This window comes from Pseudophryne corroboree, chromosome 9, assembly GCF_028390025.1.
Source record: "Pseudophryne corroboree isolate aPseCor3 chromosome 9, aPseCor3.hap2, whole genome shotgun sequence".
Lineage (NCBI taxonomy): Eukaryota > Metazoa > Chordata > Amphibia > Anura > Myobatrachidae > Pseudophryne > Pseudophryne corroboree.
Window position 1 is genome coordinate 231,654,016 of NC_086452.1, and position 24,444 is coordinate 231,678,459.

General features: G+C 47.2%; 1 protein-coding gene and 1 pseudogene across 1 annotated transcript in view; both read right to left on the reverse strand.

Annotated features, from left to right (window-relative positions):
• Window positions 1–398: 398 nt before the first annotated feature.
• LOC134957928 (complement factor H-like) overlaps window positions 399–24,444 on the reverse strand; it is a 198,292-nt gene continuing 174,246 nt past the window's right edge. The window contains exons 9-10 of the mRNA XM_063940177.1: window positions 5,056–5,295; window positions 399–742 (exon numbers count right to left, since the gene is read on the reverse strand). Coding sequence (XP_063796247.1) covers window positions 711–742; window positions 5,056–5,295 — 272 coding nt within the window. The 3' untranslated portion in view covers window positions 399–710. The remainder of the gene's footprint in view (window positions 743–5,055; window positions 5,296–24,444) is intronic.
• On the reverse strand, window positions 20,907–21,025 carry LOC134960802 (5S ribosomal RNA; annotated as a pseudogene).

The following is a 24,444-nucleotide window of genomic DNA, read 5'->3' on the forward strand; positions in this document are numbered from 1 at the left end:
GCATAGTCTTAACAGGAGATAGAAGAATTAGCCCTGCTGTATGGGACCTATTCTAATGTTAGATCGCTACTAGGTTTATAAGAATATTGTTAGTAACCAGTCATATATGTGTGATTCTGTGTATAACCCTTATTAGAAATGTTGGAAACAGCGTTGTTATATTTGCTCCTATAAAGTATTGCACATGTAGTTTGTTTACATTTTGTATGTTAGTAACAGAGTGGTTTCTATGGTAACCTCTCTTTCAGCCCCAACACGTTAGCTGGTCGGATCAAGGTACGTGTCACTTCCTGATGGACATGACCGGAAACCGGGCGGCGTGATTGGAGGCAGCGAGGAGGGCTGGTGTGGGTTTAAGGTATTTAAACACTCAATTTTTGTTTGTATGGTTATCCTGATGAAGGGGCTGCGACCCCGAAACTGTTGATATGATGACAGCACTGCAATAAAGCACTTTATGCACCTTTGAAAGACTCCAAGTGCCGCCTGTTTGGGAAACTATATTGCGGGCTTCACACCCCGATTCTGGAAGGCACGGGAGCAAAGTGAAATACCGTTGGTGAGCGGGTGAGTGCCGGGTTATTCAGCTATATATATATATATATATATATATATATGATTACATACTGTACTGCAAAGCTATTTTACCAGCCACTACATAAAGCCATAGCAATATCTTCATACAACTGCTTAACTGATCATTTTAGGAATCATTGAGTGCTTGGTAGTACTCGCTTTTTTGCTGGAAGACAAAATGGGAAAACCTTAGGTTAAACATTTATTGACACTGTTCACCAGATATTGCAGCTGATATGTAAGGAGAACTGATGGTGGTTAGTGCAATCTTACAACCAGATTACAGTATTTCGGGAATTTGTGTTAAAGGAGTTAAATTATGGACTGGGAATCTATTAACTGTTTCTCATCCATTGCCATAGTTTCCGTTCCATTCATACCACATTTTATTGTATTTTTCAGTCATTAGTCACATTAGTTTGCCAGAATAATAAAGTGTGTTGTAGATGTTTAGTCACTGGTTTACAGTCTTGCCAACTCTCTTTTTTATAATGAAAAAATAAGGGGCAGATTTAATTTTAATTTTGATATTCGTGTTATCACTCGTTACCAATCAATCAGCTCCTAACTGTCATTTTTCAAACATATGACAGGAGCTGATTGACTGGAGCACCGTTTAACATTTGTAATGAGTGATAACAAGAATATCACTTGTTGTTAAATCTGCTCCTAAATATGGAAGAGATATGCATTGTACTATGACAGAATATTTTAACAATAATGTGGTCAATAAAGAGTTTTAGGTAAGGTATTTTTACTCATTTATATTTAGCACTTCTACGATCAGTTACTCTGACATGCGGGTGGACGCCCATCACAGGGCTAGTCCGCCCCACATGTCAGGCCCTGCCCCCCCCCCCCCCTTCCCGCAAAGCTGCGCTGGCAGGCAGCTACACAAAACGTTCCGGGTCGCAGCGGCTGCATGTGACGTCACATGCTAACAAATTTGCTGCTGCGATGCAGCCGCCGCGGCCCGCCCCCGCAATTGTCCGGATACACCTGCGTTGTCCGGATTGCGCCCCACCAACAGTGTTTTAATGCCATTTGTACGCCCTCTCCCGCCCCGCGACAGTCTCTGCCTATCAATCCCGGGGCACTCCTCAAAGGGCTTCAGACTGCGATCACTACCGCTGCAGCGATCCCGTCTGAATTAGGCTCTTCATTTGTAAGAAACATTATACAGGATCAATTGTGGTAGTAAAGTTTGCATTTCATGATAATGATCTTTTCAGTACTTATTCCCCCAGGGACTAAAATCGTTCTATATATGAAAAATTATTCATAACTAATCAATGAAAAGAAGCCCAACTCAGTTTCTTACCATCTACCAGTGATTTCACATAACTAGTCAAAGGTTAGAAAACCAGTTTCATACTGTATAACAGGCAGGATACCTGGATGAAGTAAAGATGCATACACACGGTGCGATATGTGCTTGCTATCTTGACTATATAGTCAAAATCGTAACAAAAGATAGTACATATCGCACCATGGCCCTCATTCCGAGTTGATCGCTCGCTGCTGTTTTTCGCAGCGCAGCGATCAGGTGAAAAATTGGCATTTATGCGCATGGTACGCAGCGCGTATGCGCTAAGTACTTTCACACAAAAGTTTGTAGTTTTACCCAAGCGCGAGCGATGTTTTTCAGTCGCTCGGGTGTTCGTAGTACGATTGACAGGAAGTGGGTGTTTCTGGGAGGTAACTTGGCGTTTTAAGGGAGTGTGCTAAAAAATGCAGGCGTGCCAGGTTAAAACGCAGGAGTGGCTGGAGAAACGGGGGAGTGGCTGGCCGAACGCAGGGCGTGTTTGTGACGTCAAACCAGGAAGTAAACAGACTGCAGTCATCGCAAGGAAGGAGTAGCTCTGGAGCTACTCAGAAACGGCATGAAATTTTTTATGAGCAGTTCTGCTAATCTTTCGTTCGCACTTCTGCTAAGATAAGATACACTCCCAGAGGGCGGAGGCTTAGCGTGTGCAATGCTGTTAAAAGCAGCTAGCGAGCGATCAACTCGGAATGAGGGCCCATGTGTATACAGCTTGTGATACCGATACGCGCTCCCGCCGGGTCGGTATCGCAAGTAAAAATAGACTGTGCAGGAAAGGCAATTTTGACTATGTTATGTACAATCTAGTATAGTCTAAATTGTATATAGTCAAAATCACAAGTAAATATAGTCAAAATTGGTGGTTCGCATAGGCAAATTTGGCACCTACGGCCTAATTCAGAGTTGATTGCAGCAGCAAATTTGTTAGTAGTTGGGCAAAACCATGGGGGTAATTCCAAGTTGATCGCAGCAGGAAAATTTTTAGCAGTTGGGCAAAACCATGTGCACTGCAGGGGGGGGCAGATATAACATGTGCAGAGAGAGATAGATTTGTGTGTGGTGAGTTCAATCTGCAATCTAAATTGCAGTGCAAAAATAAAGCAGCCAGTATTTACCCTGCACAGAAACAAAATAACCCATCCAAATCTAACTCTATCTAACTCTCTCTGCAAATGTTATATCTGCCCCCGCCCCCCTGCAGTGTACATGGTATTGCCCAACTGCTAAAAAATTTCCTGCTGCGATCAACTTGGAATTACCCCCCATGTGCACTGCAGGGGGGGGGGGGGGGGGGGGCAGATATAACATGTGCAGAGAGAGTTAGATTTGGGTGGGGTGTGTTCGAACTGAAATCTAAATTGCAGTGTAAAAATAAAGCAGCCTCTATTTACCCTGCACAGAAACAATATAACCCGCCCAAATCTAACTCTCTCTGCAAATGTTATATCTGCCCCACCTGCAGTGCACATTGGGGTAATTCCAAGTTGATCGCAGCAGGAATTTTTTTAGCAGTTGGGCAAAACCATGTGCACTGCAGGGGAGGCAGATATAACATGTGCAGAAAGAGTTAGATTTGGGTGGGTTATTTTATTTCTGTGCGGGGTAAATACTGGCTGCTTTATTTTTACACTGCAAATTAGATTGCAGATTGAACACACCCCACCCAAATCTATCTCTCTCTGCACATGTTAAATCTGCCTCCCCTGCAGTGCACATGGGGGGTAATTCCAAGTTGATCGCAGCAGAATTTTTTTTAGCAGTAGGGCAACACCATGTGCACTGCAGGGAGGGACAGATATAACATTTGCAGAGAGAGTTAGATTAGGGTGGGTTATTTTGTTTCTGTGCAGGGTAAATACTGGCTGTTTTATTTTTACACTGCAAGTTATATTGCAGATTGAACTCACCACACCCACATCTTTCTCTCTCTGCACATGTTATATCTGCCCCCCTGCAGTGCACATGATTTTGCCCAACTGCTAAAAAATGTCCTGCTGCGATCAATTTGGAATTACCCCCATGGTTTTGCCCAACTGCTAACAAATTTGCTGCTGCGATCAGCTCTGAATTACCCCCTTAGTCAAAATCTCACTGTGTGTATGCACCTTGACTCCTAGGTGTTTATTTACTGTGTCAGGTCTTAAAACTCAATTCTTCTTAGTGTGTTTAATTCAAGCTATGTTACAAGCAACACTCTTTTAAATATTGTGCAAAAATATGTTTGGAAGAGTCAGGTTTTACAACCCCCTAGTTTGAGCTATTATATTATTGCTGCTTTAAATCAAGCAGCTAAATACCTGAAATTTAGCGGCTGCCTGCAACTTTCAGAATATTACATTTACCACTCAGAGTTTTTAGAATCTTATAAGTAATATGGTGGACAATAAAAAGATAGTGTATATGGAGGGCTGGTTAACAGGTATGTGGTCAGGATCCCAACAGATGGGATTCCAACAGTCAGAAACTGAATACTGATAAAGTCCCATTGGATCCCGCTAGTAAGTACGGAGGGGGGGGGGGGGGGGAGGTTAGGGTTAAGTGAGGGGTGTATTTATGTGACCAGTGGTCAGGAGACCGCCGGTCACAATAACTTCCCCTACATCCAGTCCCCTTATAATGCCGACCAGCAGGGACTATTCCCAATCGTGGGCGTCCACAGCACCCATAGAGTGGGAATAGAACCTGCGGCGAGTGGAGGGGCTTGTTGCGCTCCCCCCCCTCCCCCCCCATCCATGCCGGCTATCTCGGTGCCGTGATCCCAGCGTCGGTATGGTGACCGCCAGTCACGCATACCCAACCCAGGGTTAAAGCTAGGCACTGAAGGAGGAGGAGTTGGGTCTAGGCTGCGTGGGTGTGGGAGGTTAGGGTTAGGCTGCAGGAAGGGACGGTTAGGGTTAGTTCCTGTCTGTATCCTGGATTCTCAATGTTGGGATTTCGTACCCAACCTGGTTATCATACTAGTCATCATGCTTAATTGAGAGGGACTCTTACAAATGTTTGCAAAAACAGGGAGCACTTACTGTAGGTCACCAGGAGAATATTATTAAACCCAATATCCATATATCACGTTTACTTATTAAACATACGACATGCTCTATTGTTCTTAATTGTGAATGAAAAGAAATAACATTGCTTTAGGCTCATATTGTTCTCACCTCTCTTAAAACATGTTGGATATTGAAGAACTCCTCTGTTGCATTTGCTTTTTAAATCATTGGGATTTGGTATTTCATATCCAGACAAACAAGTAAATCTAATTGTATTGCCATGTGGAACATAGCACTTTTTAGCTAGTTGGTCATTCTGCTCATTTCTGTTGCAGAACTTACTGTTGCCTCTCCACCTCAGCACAATATGGTTTTCATCCATGGTATTCTCATTTGTTGTGCATGGCTCTGAGAGACAAACAAATTTGTCAAATTTCTTCTAAATATTTGGCATACAATTTAGAACTACAACATAGTGATAAAAGGAAATAATGTAAATGAATATTCTGATTTATTTTGTTTAATCCATCAGGGTTGTATGATGTCATAGTTTATGGTACAATAAATGTACACTCTGTGATCTTTCTTGCAGAGGTATTGTGCTCACTGATCAGACCTGATCGTTAGGGTGCATTTTTTGCATCCCTGCGATCAGGTAGTCGCCGCCTACAGGGGGAGGGGGAATTCGCTGTGCAGGTTTGTGATCACATGTGCAGAGACTGCACAAACGGAAGTTTGTGCAGTCTCTGCACAGCTTAGGACTTACTCAGCCACTGCGATGATCGGGACTGGAGCTGACGTCACGATTCCTCCCACAAAACGCTGGGTCGCTCCTGCATTTTTTCGGACACTTCCTGAAAACGGTCAGTTGCCACCCACAAACACCCTCTTCCTGTCAATTTTCTTGAGTTTGCCAGTGCGATCGGATTTTTCGCACCATCCTGTCACTTCCTGGCGCTCCCCTACGCTGAGGACAATCGTGCCTGCACATTGCGGTGCATTCGCATGCACAGTTCAGACCTGATCGCCTGCTGTGCAAAAATGCACAGCAGCGATCAGGTCTGAATTAGCCCAACTGTCACCATCAAGATTTAGGACCTGATGCAGATGTGGCAGCAGTGTCAATGTTTGCGCAGATGAGCTATTGTTTTGTACTGCACACATCAGAATCGCACTGTGCATATGCAGTGATTGATTAGCAATAGCTAAAGCAGTGAGGATATGTGCATGAGACACTAAGCAATTGAGGGAGGAATGGGGGTGACTTGTCAAATGCTGGCATGTCCCGATTTTTTTATTTCTCATACGTCCTAGAGGATGCTGGGGTCCACTTCAGTACTATGGGGTATAGACGGTTCCGCAAGAGCCATGGGCACTTTAAGACTTTTCAAGGGTGTGAACTAGCTCCTCCCTCTATGCCCCTTCTCCAGACCTCAGTTTAGAAAATGTGCCCAGGCTGACTGGATGCACTCCAGGGGAGCTCTACTGAGTTTCTCTGAAAGACTTTATATTAGGTTTTTTATTTTCAGGGAGAACTGCTGGCAACAGTCTCCCTGCTTCGTGGGGGCAGAAGTAGGAACCAACTTCCTGAGTAGTTCCATGGCTCTGCTTCTGGCTGACAGGACATTAGCTCCTGAAGGATACTGAACGCTAGCTGCGGCTATGTGCTCACTCCCACAGCCCGCCGTCACCCCCCTTACAGAGCCAGAAGTCAAAAGACAGGTGAGTGTTTAAGATGAAGGATCTTCATTGTGACGGCTGAAAGGTACCGAGGAGCGGGCGGTAACGCTGAGCGCCATGCTACCCGATAACACAGGCACAGCAGGGTGCAGGGCGCGGGGGGGGCGCCCTGGGCAGCATGAAACCTACTAATAACTGGCAGACACAGGGACATAAGTTGCTGAGGCACAATCCTACCCCCACCAGTATAAATATTACTATTGAAAAATCTGAGGGGAAACGCGCCATTACGGGGGCGAGGCTTCCTCCTCAGGCAGCCAGCACACTGCTCAGCGCCATTTTCTCTCATTCCAAGCTGCAGAGAAGAACGCTGGTCCTCCTCCACTTCTGAACCAAGTATCAGGGTGTAAAACAGGGGGGGCACAGTGTAATTTGGTGCTATAGTGTGAAATTATTGTTATAAAAGCGCTACAGGTCTGTGGGCATATTGTGTTTCAGGGAATATTTATCACTGGCGCTGGGTTGTGAACTGGCAAATCCTATCTGTGTCCTTCTGACAGATTTTACTGTGGGTCTGTCCCCTATAAGTCCCGGAGTGTCTGGTGTGGTTGTGCACGTGTGTGACATGTCTGAGACAGGGAGCTCTTCCCCTGAGGGAGCCATTTTAGGGACACAGAGTTGTAATCTGGTGGCACTGCCGGCACACCATGAGCCTGAATGGGTGAAAGAATTACGTGATAGTGTGAATCATATCAGTAAGAGATTAGATAAGTCTGAGTCTCATGAAGAAAACTGGAGAAAATCAGTGGAAGATGTGATTTTTAGTGGTTCTGCTTTTTCATCCACAGGCGACCCCTCTGGCAGAGGCGAAACTACCGCCAGTGCAACCAGTGCGTTGCACTGGGGCCCACCTCTGTCCAGGGGCCCAAAGCATGTAATGAGTCAAACTGACTCATTACATGCCGCTGTGCGCAGCGGGCAACCGCTGCCCGCAGCGCACAGCCGCCCGGAGAGAGGAGAGGAGCAGCGGTACGGGGGAAGGAGGAGGAGGGAGGTGAAGGAGGGAGCCGCAGCAGCGCTTTACTACTGGTGGAGGCGCTGCTGCTGCTGCCCCTCTGCTTCACTATAGGCTGTCTTCCGAGAACAGTCTATAGTGAAGCAGAGGGGCAGCAGTAGCAGCGCCTCCACCAATAACACAGCGCTGCTGCGGCTCCCTCCTCTACCTCCCTCCTCCTCCTTCTCTCCAGCCCGGGAATCGTCTGACACTGCACCGAGGAGCCTGAGCCAGCGGAGAGGGTAAGTATAATTCTTCTTTCTTTCTGTCTCTTTCTTTCCTTCTTTGTTGGGACTGCTTGCCGCTATGTGTAAAAATGGGGGACTGCCTGCCGTTATGTGTAAAAAGGGGGAATCTGCCTGCCGCAATGTGTAAAAATGGGGAATCTGCCTGCCGCAATGTGTAAAAATGGGGGGCTGCCTGCCGCAATGTGTAAAAAGGGGGAATCTGCCTGCCGCAGTGTGTAAAAATGGGGAATCTGCCTGCCGCAATGTGTAAAAATGGGGGACTGCCTGCCGCAATGTGTAAAAACGGGGGACTGCCTGCCGCAATGTGTAAAAATGGGGAATCTGCCTGCCACAATGTGTAAAAACGGGGGACTGCCTGCCGCAATGTGTAAAAAGGGGGAATCTGCCTGCCGCAATGTGTAAAAAGGGGGAATCTGCCTGCCGTAATGTGTAAAAAGGGGGACGCTGTCTGCCGTAATGTGTAACAAGGGCACGCTGTCTGCCGTAATGTGTAAAAAGGAGACGCTGTCTGCCGTTATGTGTAAAAAGGGCACGCTGTCTGCCGCTATGTTTAACAAGGGCACGCTGTCTGCCGTTATGTGTAAAAAGTGTACGCTGTCTGCCGCTATGTGTAACAAGGGCACGCTGTCTGCCGTTATGTGTAAAAAGGGGACGCTGTCTGCCGTTATGTGTAAAAAGGGCACGCTGTCTGCCGTAATGTGTAAAAAGGGGGACGCTGTCTGCCGTAATGTGTAAAAAGGGGGACGCTGTCTGCCGTAATGTGTAAAAAGGGCACGCTGTCTGCCGTAATGTGTAAAAAGGGAACGCTGTCTGCCGTTATGTGTAAAAAGGGCACGCTGTCTGCCGCTATGTTTAACAAGGGCACGCTGTCTGCCGTTATGTGTTAAAAGTGTACGCTGTCTGCCGCTATGTGTAACAAGGGCACACTGTCTGCGGTTATGTGTAAAAAGGGGACGCTGTCTGCCATTATGTGTAAAGTGCACGCTGTCTGCCGTAATGTGTAAAAAGGGGGACGCTGTCTGCCGTAATGTGTAAAAAGGGGGACGCTGTCTGCCGTAATGTGTAAAAAGGGGACGCTGTCTGCCGTAATGTGTAAAAAGAGGAATCTGTCCGAGGTAAGGTGTAAAAGGGTCTCTACCTGGTGTAGTGGTGCTACTGTGCGGCGTAATTTGAAGAATGGAGACTACTGTGCACCCCACGAAGCCACGCCACTATGTATTTTTGCGCGCGCCTACGGCACGCACTGCCCCTGTTTTGCATGGGGGCTCCGATGCCGTTTCTTGCACACAGTGCTAAAATGTCTAGTTACGGCACTGTTGCTTGGTATCCATTTCTCTGGCCCTGAGCAGGTCCCCCTCACCAGATCCTCTCCAGGGGTGAGGGGGTGGACTTGGATGGGATGTGGGGGGCCCAAAGCATTTTGTCGCACCTGGGCCCACCACTCGCTAGTTCCTCCACTGCCCTCTGGGTCACATAAAAGATCATTTGCACAAATAGTACAAACTGATACCGACACGGACTCTGATTCCTGTGTTGACACAGTGATTCCAGGGGAATAGATCCTAAATTGGCAAAAAGCATTCAATACATGATTGTTGCTATAAGGGAGGTTTTGGAAGTTACGGAAGCCCCTCCTGTACCTCAGGAGAAGGCTTATTTTTATAAAGAAAAGAAAATTAATGTAACTTTCCCTCCTTCTCACGAGCTAAATACTCTCTTTGAGGGAATTTGGGTAAACCCTGAAAAGAAATTTCAGATTCCCAAAAGGATTCAGGTTGCTTATCCTTTCCCGGCAGAGGACGGGAAAAGGTGGGAGTCACCCCCAGTTTTAGACAGTGCCCTGGTTATTCTCCCTGCACCTGAGACGGCTTCACTAAAGGAGCCGGCAGACCGCAAGTTGGAGACTACGTTAAAATCTATTTATGTGGCCAGTGGTACGCTACTCAGGCCCACCATTGCTTGTGCGAGGGTGAGTAGTGCTATCGAAAAATGGTCAGATAACTTGTCATCTGAAATTGACACGATAGATAGAGACAAGATTCTCCTAAAGTTAGGTCATATCAAAGACGCTGCTGCATACATGCTAGAAGCCATGAAGGATATTAGGCTTTTAGGTTCAAAAGCCGCTACCATGGCGGTCTCGGCTCTGAGGGCGTTGTGGATCGCCAGTGGAATGCTGAGGCAGATTCCAAAAGAAATATGGAGGCTCTCCCATATAAAGGTGAGGCCTTGTTTGGAGATGGGCTGGATGCGTTTGTCTCTGCGGCTACCGCAGGTAAGTCGACATTCTTGCCTTATGCTCCTGCATCGGCGAAAAAGACACATGACTCTCAGATGCAGTCCTTTCGGCCCAACAAATACAAAAAGGCCAAAGGTTCCCCCTTCTTTGCAGGTACTGGGAGAGGAAGAGGAGAAAAGTCCACAGCGTCTCCTGGATCGCAGGAGCAGAAGTCCACCCCTGCTTCTGCCAAATCTGCAGCATGATGCTGGGGCTCCCTTGCGGGAGTTTGCTCGGGTGGAAGCACGTCTGAAACTTTTCAGTCAGATCTGGGCTCAATCTGGCCTGGACCTGTTATGATTCCAGCACTCCTGGTCAGAGGAGATCTTATGACAAGGATCGGAGCACTGGAATGGAATGCTGGGGACGGGAGCAGAAAAGAATAATAGCCCCTGGCGCCCTAACTCTGTTGTCTCACCCGTGCTGTCAGAAATCCCTTGCGAGACTATGGTTTCTTGAGCCCTTGGCAGCCGCGTTTGAAGGGCGGATTATGTCTGCCCAACTGCGATGCCCCCCGGTCTTAATGAGAGACAAAGGGAAATCCGAGGCAGGATGATAACAAGAGGCCCTCTAACTAACAAACAGGCCAGGGGCTACGAGCTAACTAAAAAACCTAAAGTATGTGCGGAAAAACCGCCAGGGAAAAGGACAACCAAAATCCACTTGTCCAATACTCCTACCCGGCACCGCCGAATACCAGAGTGGACCTGTGGAAGCGGAACCCTCCGCAAAATGCTCCAAATACAAATTATATAGGGTAAAGCGGCCCAGCCGCTACACACGGCAGAGCCGCGACTCACGAACACCACTGGATGTTAAACGGGGATCAGTCAGGACTCCAGGGACGAGATGATAACTCCCGAGTACAGGACTTCAGAGGACTGGAATGACCGGATACAGCAGGACTGGAAACAGACTCTCAGCAAACAAAGGCAGCATGCAGGAAGCTATTACCGGCGTCTGTGAGAAGCCCTGGGAGTGTATTTAACCAGGAGTCCTCCAATCAGCTGCAACAAGGACTGATTATAATAAATGCCGTGCAGCTGCCTTGCTGCACGGTCAGAGAGCAGGTGAACCTATTACTACAAAAAACCCAGCAACGGGGAACGCGGTCCGCCAGTGGCGTCCCCGTTGCTAGGGTCCGTGCGGCTCAGCGCGCCCGGCGTCTAGCGTTGCTAGGGAGACGGCGGCTGTACGCGCACGGCGTCTCTAGTTGCTAGGCGCCGGTCCGCGCAGACAAGCGGACCCCGGCGCCTAACAGTACCCCCCCTTGAGGAGGGGTCAAGGAACCCCTAAAGCCAGGTTTCTGAGGAAATTCCCGAAAAAATGCCCTCTTGAGCCTCGGGGCATGAAGATCCTTATCCAGGACCCAAGACCTTTCCTCCGGACCATAGCCTCTCCAGTGAACTAGAAAATACAGCCGATTCCGGGACAATTTGGAATCGAGAACCTTCTCTACCAAGAACTCCTGTTGTCCCTGTACATCCACTGGAGATCTACCCTGAGAGATCTTCCGAGCAAATCTACTGGAAGAAACGTATTGTTTCAACAGGGAACAATGAAACGTATTTCCAATCCTGAATGATCTTGGTAAACGTAACCGAAAGGCAACTGGATTGACTCTTTTAATAATAAGAAATGGCCCAATAAATTTGGGTCCCAATCTCGCCGAGGATTGTCGAAGCCTGATGTTACGAGTCGACAACCATACCCTATCTCCCACCTTAAAAGTGCAAGGACGTCGGAGCCTGTCAGAAAATTTCTTCTCTCGAAAGGCCGCTTTTCTGAGAGCAAGGTGCACTTTTTTCCAAATGGCTCTGAGATGGGAGGTTAAGGGTAGCGAGGAGACTGAGGAATGATAAAAAAAAGAATTAGCTCTGGGGTGAAAACCAAAAACTGAAAAGAATGGAGACTCTTTAGTGGAGGAATGACAAGAATTATTGTAAGCAAACTCCGCCAACGGAAGGAACTCGGACCAATCATTCTGGAGTTTGGCAGAATACAAGCGCAAATACTGTTTCAATGATTGGTTAACTCGCTCGGTTTGCCCGTTGGATTGTGGGTGGTAACCGGATGTTAATGACAATTTCATCTTTAATGAGGCACAAAAACATTTCCAGAATTGTGCGATGAATTGTGGACCCCGATCAGAAACAATATCAGTAGGCAACCCATGAAGTCTGAAAACATGGCGGAGAAACAAAACTGCCAACCCTTGGGCAGAAGGCAATCGGAGAAGAGCAATAAAATGAGACATCTTGCTAAAACGGTCCACTACCACCCATATGACTCGGAATCCGGCTGAAAGGGGAAGGTCAACCACAAAATCCATGGAAATATGAGACCATGGCCTGAGCGGAACATTTAAGGGCATAAGTTGCCCGATAGGCAAGGAACGGGGAACCTTATGCTGTGCACAGACCTGACATGAATAAACAAACTCCTTTACGTCTTTAGAAAGACCAGGCCGCCATACTGAGCGAGAGACTAACTCCAAAGTCTTAGAGATTCCCGGATGCCCGGGAACTTTGTTATCATGGAATTCCGTTAAAACAGTAGCTCTCAAAAACTCAGGGACGTAAAGACGACCAGCAGGAGTATTTCCAGGAGCTTGGTGTTGAAGCTGTTTTAACTGGGTAAATAAATCTTGTGTGAGGCCTGCCCAGATGACAGAGGATGGAAGTATGGGAGTAACAGGAATGTTATTGTGAACCGGAAGAAAGCTGCATGACAGGGCATCAGCCTTAGTATTCTTGGAACCAGGCCTGAAAGTGATTATAAATTTGAAACGAGTAAAAAATAAAGCCCAACGTGCCTGCCGGGCATTAAGCCGTTTAGCCGATTCGATGTATTGCAGGTTTTTATGGTCAGTCAATACTGAAATAGTATGTTTTGCTCCCTCCAGCCAATGCCTCCACTCCTCGAAAGCCCACTTTACCGCCAGTAACTCCCGATTACCAACGTCATAGTTGGATTCAGCGGAGGAGAATTTCCTGGACATAAAGGCACAAGGATGTAACTCCAGAGACTCCGGATCTTTTTGAGAAAGGACAGCCCCCACTCCAACCTCCGAGGCATCAACCTCCACAACAAAGGGCAATTCTGGATTGGGATGTCTGAGGACTGGAGCCGAGACAAAGGCTTGTTTCAAGGCCCGGAAGGACAACTCAGCTTCACGCGACCAGTTGGTAGGATCCGCTCCTTTCTTTGTCAGAGCTACAATGGGAGCAACCAGGTCAGAAAAAGAATGAATGAACCTCCTATAATAATTCGCAAACCCTAAAAAGCGCTGAATTGCTTTTAAATTGGTGGGTTGCGCCCAACTAAGGATGGCCTGGAGCTTCTTTGGTTCCATGGAAAATCCCCGAGGGGAAATAATGTACCCTAAAAAAGATACTTCCGTGACATGAAACTCACACTTCTCCAGCTTGGCATATAAATGATTCTCACGTAACTTTTGAAGAACCAGACGCACCTGGGTAACATGTTGTTCCATTGATTCAGAATAAATCAGGATGTCGTCTAAGTAAACGACCACGAATTTCCCTAGGAAGTCACGGAGCACATCGTTAATGAGGTCTTGAAAAACTGCTGGAGCATTAGACAAGCCGAACGGCATCACCAGGTACTCGTAGTGACCCGACTGAGTACTGAAGGCCGTCTTCCACTCATCTCCAGATTTAATTCGGATGAGGTTGTACGCTCCTCTGAGGTCAATTTTAGAAAAAAATCACAGCCGAACGTAACTGATCAAAGAGTACAGAAATCAGCGGCAAAGGATAAGTGTTTTTAACTGAGATCTTATTTAGGGCTCTAAAGTCAATGCAAGGTCTAAGCGAGCCATCCTTTTTCTCCACAAAGAAGAAGCCTGCACTTAAAGGAGATTTTGATGGTCTAATAAATCCTTTCTCTAGGCTCTCCTTAACATAATCATTCATGGCCGCAGTTTCTGGCCCGGATAATGCATATAGTCTTCCCTTTGGCAAAGCGGCACCAGGAATTAGCTCAATAGCACAATCATAAGGCCGATGGGGAGGCAGAATGTCCGCATTGCCTTTGGAAAAGACATCAGCAAACTCCTGGTATTCCACAGGAATGAGTTCTGGAATGACAGCTGCTACTCTGACTGGAAACGTAATACATTCCTCAGCACAAAAAGTACCCCACTGTGAAATCTCCCCTGACCGCCAATCAATGGTGGGATTATGAAAGGCCAGCCAAGGGTGACCCAGAACAACTGGAACTGCTGGGCAATGAGTAAGAAAGAACTTGATTTTTTCAGAATGTAGAGCTCCTACTGTAAGTAATACAGGGGGTGTACGGAGAGAAATAACCCCATTGGACAGTGGACTCCCATCTAAGCCATGCATGGTGACACACCTACCCAAAGGTAACTGAGGAATGCCTAAGGCCTTAGCCCAAGTTAAATCCATAAAGTTTCCTGCAGCTCCACTGTCAACAAAAGCCGACACCAAAGAACTGAGGCTGCCAAAGGAAACTTTAACTGGAACTAAAAGGGAGTTATTCGAGGAGATAAGCTGCAGACCTAGGTGAACCCCCTCACAATTCACCTGGTCAAGGCGTTTCCCGACTTGTTCGGACAATTACGAGCAAAATGTCCCTTACCCCCACAGTACAGACAAAGACCAGAATTTTGCCTTCTGGCTCTTTCTTCAGGAGACAGCCGGGAGAGACCCATCTGCATGGGCTCCTCTATGTCTTCAGGAAGGGAATATACACACGGACTTGACCTTACAGGTGCTCCTTTTTCAGCCCTCCGCTCTCTGAGACGACGATCAATCTTAATAGAAAGCTCCATGAGCTTATCGAGAGTCTCAGGAGCGGGGTACTGAAGGAGACTGTCTTTTATAGACTCTGATAAGCCGAGGCGAAACTGACTGCGCAGGGCTGGGTCATTCCAGCCACAGTCGTTCGACCAACGGCGAAACTCCGTACAATAAACCTCCGCAGGATTCCTACCCTGTCTGAGAGCGCGCAACTGACTTTCAGCGGACGCCTCTCTATCAGGGTCATCATACAAGAGCCCTAAAGACCCAAAAAAAGCGTCACCTGACAATAATGCCGGGTCCTCTGCTTTTAAACCAAATGCCCAGGTCTGAGTATTCCCCTGGAGCAAAGAAATAATAATCCCGACCCGCTGAGATTCAGTACCCGAGCAAGTCGGTTTTAAACGAAAATAAAGTTTACAGGATTCTTTAAAATTAAAAAACTCTTTCCTATCACCAGAAAAATGGTCAGGCAAATGCATCTTTGGTTCAGGGACTACCTTCGGGGAAGCTCGCAAAAGATCTTCCTGCGACTTCACCCGAAGAGAAAGATCCTGAACCATCTGAGTAAGTTCTTGAATCTGGCTGACTAAGAGCTGACCAGGATTTGGCCCTAAACCTGTTGGATTCATGAGGCCGATAAACTCTCACAAAACTGAATGAGAAAAAATTAAACCCCGTTTAATTTTAAGTTTTGGTAAGGCCGGTAATAATGTTATGATTCCAGCACTCCTGGTCAGAGGAGATCTTATGACAAGGACCGGAGCACTGGAATGGAATGCTGGGGACGGGAGCAGAAAAGAATAATAGCCCCTGGCGCCCTAACTCTATTGTCTCACCCGTGCTGTCAGAAATCCCTTGCGAGACTATGGTTTCTTGAGCCCTTGGCAGCCGCGTTTGAAGGGCGGATTATGTCTGCCCAACTCCGATGCCCCCCGGTCTTAATGAGAGACAAAGGGAAATCCGAGGCAGGATGATAACAAACAGGCCCTCTAACTAACAAACAGGCCAGGGGCTACGAGCTAACTAAAAAACCTAAAGTATGTGCAGAAAAACCGCCAGGGAAAAGGACAACCAAAATCCACTTGTCCAATACTCCTACCCGGCACCGCCGAATACCAGAGTGGACCTGTGGAAGCGGAACCCTCCGCAAAATGCTCCAAACACAAATTATAAAGGGTAAAGCGGCCGAGCCGCTACACACGGCAGAGCCGCGACTCACGAACACCACTGGATGTTAAACGGTGATCAGTCAGGACTCCAGGGACGAGATGATAACTCCCGAGTACAGGACTTCAGAGGACTGGAATGACCGGATACAGCAGGACTGGAAACAGACTCTCAGCAAACAAAGGCAGCATGCAGGAAGCTATTACCGGCGTCTGTGAGAAGCCCTGGGAGTGTATTTAACCAGGAGTCCTCCAATCAGCTGCAACAAGGACTGATTATAATAAATGCCATGCAGCTGCCTTGCTGCACGGTCAGAGAGCAGGTGAACCTATTACTACAAAAAACCCAGCAACGGGGAACGCGGTCCGCCAGTGGCGTCCCCGTTGCTAGGGTCCGTGCGGCTCAGCGCGCCCGGTGTCTAGCGTTGCTAGGGAGCCGGCAGCTGTACGTGCACGGCATCTCTAGTTGCTAGGCGCCGGTCCGCGCAGACAAGCGGACCCCGGCGCCTAACAGGACCCATGGGTTTTGCAAATAGTGTCCCATGGATACAAGCTGGAGTTTCAAGACGTCCCCCCATGCCGATTTTTCAAATTGACCTTACCAGCTTCTCTTCCAGACAGAGAAGTAGTAAAGGCTGCAATTTAGAAATGATGTCAGGATCAAGTCGTGGTCCTGGTACCCTTGTCACAGCAGGGAGGAGGTTTTTATTCAAGCCTCTTCGTAGTTCTGAAGCCGGACGGCTCGGTCAGAACAATTCTAAACCTGAAATCTCTGAATCTCTACCTGAAAAGGTCCAAGTTCAAGATGGAATCTCTGAGGGCAGTGATTTCCAGTCTGGAGGAAGGAGATGTCATGGTGTCGGTAGACATAAAAGATGCCTACTTACATGTTCCCATTTATCCTCCACATCAGGCTTATTTGAGGTTCGCAATACAGGATTGCCATTGCCAGTTCCAGACATTGCCGTTCGGACTCTCCATGGCACCGAGGGTGTTCACCAAGGTGATGGCAGAGATGATGGTCCTCCATCGACAACAAGGAGTCAATATAATTCCTTACCTGGATGATCTCCTGATAAAAGCGAGATCCAAGGAACGGTTGGTGCAGAACATTGCACTCTCCCTGTCAGTGCTCCAACAACACGGTTGGATTTTGAATTTTCCAAAGTCGCAGAACCAACGACAATATTGTCTTTTCTGGGGTTAATACTGGACACAGAAGTTCAGAGGGTATTTCTTCCAGTAGAAAAAGCTCTGGAGATCCAGAAAATGGTCAAACAAGTTTTGAAACCGACGAGGGTGTCGATACATCATTCGGTTGTTGGGAAAGATGGTAGCGGCCTATGAGGCCATACAGTTTGGCAGATTCCATGCCAGAGTATTCCAGTGGGATCTGTTGGACAAGTGGTCCGGATCCCACCTAAACATGCACCAGAGGATAATCCTGTCCTCCAAAGCCAGGATTTCGCTCCTGTGGTGGCTGCACAGTTCTCACCTATTAGAGGGACGCAGGTTCGGGATTCAGGACTGGGTCCTAGTAACCACAGATGCAAGTCTCCAAGGCTGGGGAGCGGTCACACAAGGAAAAAGTTTCCAAGGAAAATGGTCAAGTCAGGAATCCTGTCTTCACATAAACGTTCTGGAAATGAGAGCCATTTACAACGGCCTTCTACAAGCGGTGCATCTTCTACAAGATCAACCAGTGCAGATCCAGTCGGACAATGTAACAGCAGTCGCATACATAAACCGTCAGGGCGGAACAAAAAGCAGAGCGGCAATGGCAGAGGTGACAAAGATCCTCCTCTGGGCAGAAAGACATGCAAGAGCTCTGTCGGTAACTTTCATTCCGGGAGTGGACTACTGGGAAGCAGACTTCCTCAGCAGACATGATCTCCATCCAGGAGAGTGGGGACTCCACCAAGAAGTCTGCGCAGATGTGACAAGTCTTTGGGGAGTTCCTCAAGTAGACATGATGGCATCTCTTCTCAACAAGAAGCTTCAGAGATATTGTTCCAAGTCGAGAGACCCTCAAGCAGTAGCAGTGGATGCACTGGTGACCCAGTGGGTGTTTCGGTCAGTATATGTCTTCCCTCTTCTTCCACTAATACCAAAAGTTCTCAAAATAATAAGAAGAACAAGGGTTCGAGCAATCCTCATTGCCCCAAACTGGCCAAAGAGGGCTTGGTATCCAGATCTTCAGGAGTTGCTCATGGAAGATCCTCGGCCTTTTCCTCCTCGCGAGGACCTGCTGCAGCAGGGGCCGTGCGTGTATCAAGACTTACCGCGGCTACGTTTGACGGCATGGCTGTTGAGCACCGGATCCTAGCCCGAAAAGGGGATTCCCAAGGAAGTCATTCCCACTCTTGTTCAGGCCAGGAAAGTAGTAACGTCTAAACATTACGACCGTATTTGGAGAAAATATGTGTCTTGGTGTGAATCAAAGAAAGCTCCTACAGAAGAGTTTCAGTTGGGACGTTTTCTCCATTTTCTGCAGGCAGGTGTGGATGCGGGCCTAAGATTGGGTTCAATCAAGGTTCAGATTTCGGCCTTGTCAGTTTTCTTTCAAAAACAATTGGCCTCCTTTCCAGAAGTTCAGATGTTCGTGAAAGGGGTGCTGCACATCCAACCTCCATTTGTGCCTCCGGTGGCACCATGGGACCTTAATGTAGTGTTTCAGTTCATTCAATTAGATTGGTTTGAACCTCTGCAGGAGATATAATTGAAGTTAATCATTTGGAAAGTGGTGATGCTCTTGGCCTTGGCATCTGCAAGGCGGGTGTCTGAGTTGGGGGCCTTGTCTCACAAGAGTCCTTACCTGATCTTCCATGAAGATAGGGCGGAGTTGAGAACTAGCCAACAATTTCTTCCGAAGGTGATTTCGTCTTTCCATATAAACAGCCTATTGTGGTGCCAGTGGCTACTGACACCTTCTCTGCATCAAAGTCTCTTGATGTGGTTAGAGCTTTGAAGATTTATGTCGCAAGAACAGCTAGGATACGGAAAACTGAGGCTCTTTTTATCCTGTATGCTCCCAACAAGATTGGGTGTCCTGCTTCTAAGACCATTGCACGCTGGATCAGAGGGACGATTCAGCACGCTCATTCCATGGCAGGATTGCCGATACCGAAGTCGGTAAATGCCCATTCTACTAGAAAGGTGGGCTCATCCTGGGCGGCTGCCCAGGGGGTCTCGGCGTTACAACTTTGTCGAGCAGCTACTTGGTCAGGGGCAAACACGTTTGCAAAGTTTTACAAGTTTGACACCTTGGCCGATGAGGACCTCAAGTTTGGTCAATCAGTGCTGCAGGGTCATCCGCACTCTCCCGCCCGTACTGGAGCTTTGGTATAACCCCATGGTACTGAAGTGGACCCCAGCATCCTCTAGGACGAATGAGAAAACAGGATTTTAATACCTACCGGTAAATCCTTTTCTCCTAGTCCGTAGAGGATGCAGGGCGCCCGACCCAGTGCGTACTTTACCTGCAGTTATTAGTTTGTAGTTACACAAGTGTTGTGTTACGGTTATTTTCAACATGTTGCTGCAAAAATTGTTCATGCCCGTTGGCATGTGTTGTGTTGAATGCCATGTTGTGCGGCATGGTTGAGGTGTGAGCTGGTATGAATCTCACCATTAATTTAAAAGTAAATCCTTTCCTCGAAATGTCCGTCTCCCTGGGCACAGTTCCTATACTGAGGTCTGTCGGGAGGAAACAGTTCACACTCTTGAAAAGTCTTAAAGTGCCCATGGCTCCTACGGAACCATCTATACCCCATGGTACTGAAGTGGACCCCAGCATCCTCTACGGACTAGGAGAAAAGGATTTACCGGTAGGTATTACAATCCTGTTTGTTTGGGTTTTGTTTTTTTTTGGGGGGGGGGGGTGTCCCAGGTAGTGAGTGCTAATTCATTTGCATTTGTACTGGTTCTGACATCTAAGTTCCGATGGTCCTTCTGAGCATCCATAGGGTTGCTGAAAGGGGTTTGTTTGGTCTCGCACTGGATTTTATAATTTGTTAAAGGGGCTTGATTCTATATTGCCCCAGCAATACCAACAATATATTTTACATAAGATCCCTGAAATGGGTATCAGTATTTCGAGTTGGTGGTGCTTCCAGAGTCAATAGTGTATGCTGTTTATGGAAGGAGAGGAAAAGAAAGTCTCTGTGTTGGGGCAAGCTGGAAATTAGAAAACATTAAAACTTAACTTTTAATGATATACTACATAAAATTATTGATACATTGAAGTACACAAACATATTTAAAACACAATTATATATGGCGCCTCCACAACCAATGAAGTGAGATGTTTAGTGATATCAAAATTACTTACAAAGTTCATATAATTGGAATATGTTGGATGCACCTGAGGTGAAAATATTTAAAACTGGAATCTTAGTGGATGTCCAGAAAAAATGAAAACCACAGACATAGTAAAAATAGTCACAATTACAATATTTATCCAATATAAAGTGCCTTATGTTTTTTAAGGGTCTCCTGGTACGAGTTAAATGGCTGCACAATTACTATAAATTAGAGAAATAGAGTAATCCTGATGGAGTAATGGTATAGAGGTAAAAGGTTTCACCGCCACTTCTGCTGTTTGTATCAGATTAAGGAGTTGTACTTACTGCACCTGATATTCCCTAAAGGTCTCCCATCTAGGTACTAATCAGGCTTATCACGGCTTAGCTTCCAAGATCAGATGAGATCGGGCGTGACCAGTGAAATATCCTGATGGAGTAATGGTATAGAGGTCAAAGGTTTCACCGCCACTTCTGCTGTTTGTATCAGATTAAGGAGTTGTACTTACTGCACCTGATATTCCCTAAAGGTCTCCCATCTAGGTACTAATCAGGCTTATCACGGCTTAGCTTCCAAGATCAGATGAGATCGGGCGTGACCAGTGAAATATGGCAGTAAAAATAGAACAAATGAGAGAGTGTGGTTGATGGCTTATACCTAGAAATAGAGTACTTCTGCTGTCCAGTGAGTTTGCACATTATTATTATTATTATCCTTTATTTATATGGCGCCACAAGGGTTCCGCAGCACCCAATTACAGAGTACATAAACAAATAATCAAGCAGGAAAACAGCAACTTACAGTTGACAATATAGGACAAGTACAGGGTGTCACAACTGAGGGCCTGAGCTGATGGAAGGCAGCCTCAGTTGTAGGGGCTGAGATGTACCGGAACCTGGGAGGTTGTATCAGACCCCTGGACATGTAAGTAACATGAAGAGAAACCGCCCAAAGGCGTGACCACGACAACTTGAGTAAAAGTTAATGATATTTATTTATGACAAACTCCATGCATCACAGTAGCAGTAAAAAGTAACATAAAAATCAGCAGAGAAATAATAATACAGTTCCTGGGTACTACAGGGTGGCAGGGGCCACAGAGCTCTGGTGGTATGAGACAGTTCTTATTATCTGCAAGTTGGAAAGTCCTTACCAGGCTCAACTGTAGCAATGAGGAAAGCCCAGGGTCGTACCAGCTGGTGTTCCAGGGAAAGCTGGACTGCTGTAGATAAAATGCTGCTGTGGGTACTGGTTAGAACCAGACAGGTGTTGGCACGGAGTGGATACTGGCTGGAACCAGTTAAATAATAAATAAAGCTTGAGAGCGATGCAATGTAGATGAAATGTAGAATTTGAGAGCGGAGAAATAATAATACCGGTGGAGAGTGGTAAACTGCAGAAAGGACACCGGCCCTTTAAGAGAAGCTGTACACTGCTGGAAGCTGAGCTGGAAGCAGGTGATGTTGTAGCTGGAAACAGGTGAGTCCAGAATGGATCGGAGAGTCAGGCTACACCGCAGATGGAATGCTGGTGCGGGTCTCTATAGCAGAAGTCTGGAGACAGGAGCTGGAACCTGGAAGACATTCACAGAAGAGAGACAAACTGGAACTAGGTTTGACAACCAAAGCACTGACGCCTTCCTTGCTCAGGCACAACCTATTTATACCTGCAGCAAGGAAGGCATTGGCTAGGCAATTATGCAAATTAATAATACTGACAACGGATTGGTAGGAATGATCAGCTGACAGAATCCAAGATGGCTGCGCCCATGCAGACACTTGGAGGGAAGTTTGGATTGTAATCCATGTGGTCTGGAAAACAGTAATGGCGGCGCCGGCCACCGGAGACAGGAGACGCCAGGCTGGCAGATGCACATCCGACCACGCGGACACAGCGGAGGCCGCGGCTGACGTAATCGCCACTCTGAATGCAGAAGCTCAGGGACGGCGGCGGAGGCCGCGGGAGACGCCATGCCAGATGTATAAGGCGTTACTGTGACTGCGTCCAGAGAGACAGGAGAGGATGCGGGAATGTGCACATCAGGATAACAGATGGGATCCGGTCCTGGAGCGCTGAGCCAGCCTTAGGAGGCATCTGATAGGTAAGAAATGGCATCCAGATACCCGGATCGTGACAGCACCCCCCCCTTTAGGAGTGGCCCCAGGACACTTCTTTGGCTTTTGAGGAAACTTGGAATGGAATCTCCGGACCAAGGCAGGAGCATGGACATCAGAAGCATTGGTCCATGAACGTTCCTCAGGGCCATAACCCTTCCAGTCAATAAGATACTGAAGTTGACCGTAACGGTGACGTGAGTCCAGGATCTTGGCTACTTCATACTCAACGCCTCGTTGAGTTTGGACTTTCGGAGTTGGAGGAAGTGAGGAATGAAACCGATTCAAGATTAGCGGTTTCAACAGGGAAACATGGAATGTCCTGGGTATCTTTAAGAAGGGAGGCAACTGGAGTCTGTAAGCAACAGGATTGATGACTTGATCAATTTTAAAAGGACCGATGTAGCGAGGTGCAAACTTCATACTGGGAACTCTTAACCTCAAATTCTTCGTGGATAACCATACCCGATCACCCACCTTGAGAGCAGGAACTGCTCGACGCTTCTTATCCGCAAACTTCTTGTACCTGAACGATGCCTTGAGCAGAGCTGATCGTACGCTCTTCCAGATATTGGCAAACTGATGCAAGGTGATATCCACTGCGGGAACAGAAGTTGCTGGAAGCGGTTGGAACTCAGGGACTTTAGGGTGGAATCCAAAGTTGGTGAAGAATGGTGTTGAAGAAGATGAAGAATGATACTGGTTGTTATGACAGAACTCGGCCCAGGGAAGTAATTGAACCCAGTCATCTTGAGAGGAGGACACATAGATGCGGAGGAAGGACTCCAAGTCCTGATTCACCCTCTCAGTTTGACCATTGGTCTGAGGATGGTAAGCCGTGGAAAACTTTAGCTTGACTTGGAGGGCTTGACATAAACTTCGCCAGAATTTGGCTGTGAATTGAACTCCTCGATCTGAGATAATTTCTTCTGGAAGACCGTGGAGTCGAAAGATCTCTTGTATGAATACTTGAGCCAACTTGGAAGCTGACAGAAGACCGGTGAGAGGAATGAAGTGTGCCATCTTGGTGAACCGGTCAACTACCACCCAGATGGTATTAAACTTGTTGCACATGGGCAAATCTGTAATAAAATCCATCGACAAATGGGTCCATGGTCGACGGGGAACAGATAGTGGAACCAGTTGCCCCGCAGGCGACTGGCGGGATACTTTATGTTGAGCACACTTTGGGCAAGATGCAATAAACTCCAAAACGTCCTTTTTCAGAGTTGGCCACCAATAGGACCTAGAGATAAACTCCAGGGTTTTTTGGATACCTGTATGTCCGGCAAAGCGGGAAGCATGGGCCCAATGCATGAGCTTCTTCCTTAGTGTCGGCTTCACAAAACTTTTCCCTGATGGGGGCGTAGAGTCCATCCCTACCGTGGAGAATGCCAACGGACTTATAATAGGATGCTTGTCTGAAGACTCTGACTCATTTTCTTGCTCCCATGAGCGGGAAAGGGCATCGGCCTTGCGATTCTGAGAGCCCGGACAGAACTGAAGTTTAAAGTCGAACCTGGAAAAGAAAAGTGCCCATCTGGCCTGACGAGGGTTGAGACATTGTGCGCCTTTCAGATATAGAAGGTTCTTGTGGTCTGTAAGGATGGTGATTGAATGAGAAGCTCCCTCCAACAGATATCTCCACTCCTCTAGAGCGAGCTTGATGGCTAGCAACTCCTGGTCGCCAATGGCATAGTTGCGCTCCGCTGGGGAGAACTTCCGTGAGAAGAAACTGCAAGGATGTAAATGGCCATCTTTAGCCCTCTGAGATAACACCGCTCCTACTCCAACGGAGGAGGCATCCACCTCTAGGATGAAAGGAGAGTCGATGTCAGGCTGTTTCAGGACAGGCGCAGAGATGAACCTCTGTTTTAAAAGATGAAAAGCTTGCATGGCTTCTTCAGACCACTTGGACGGGTTAG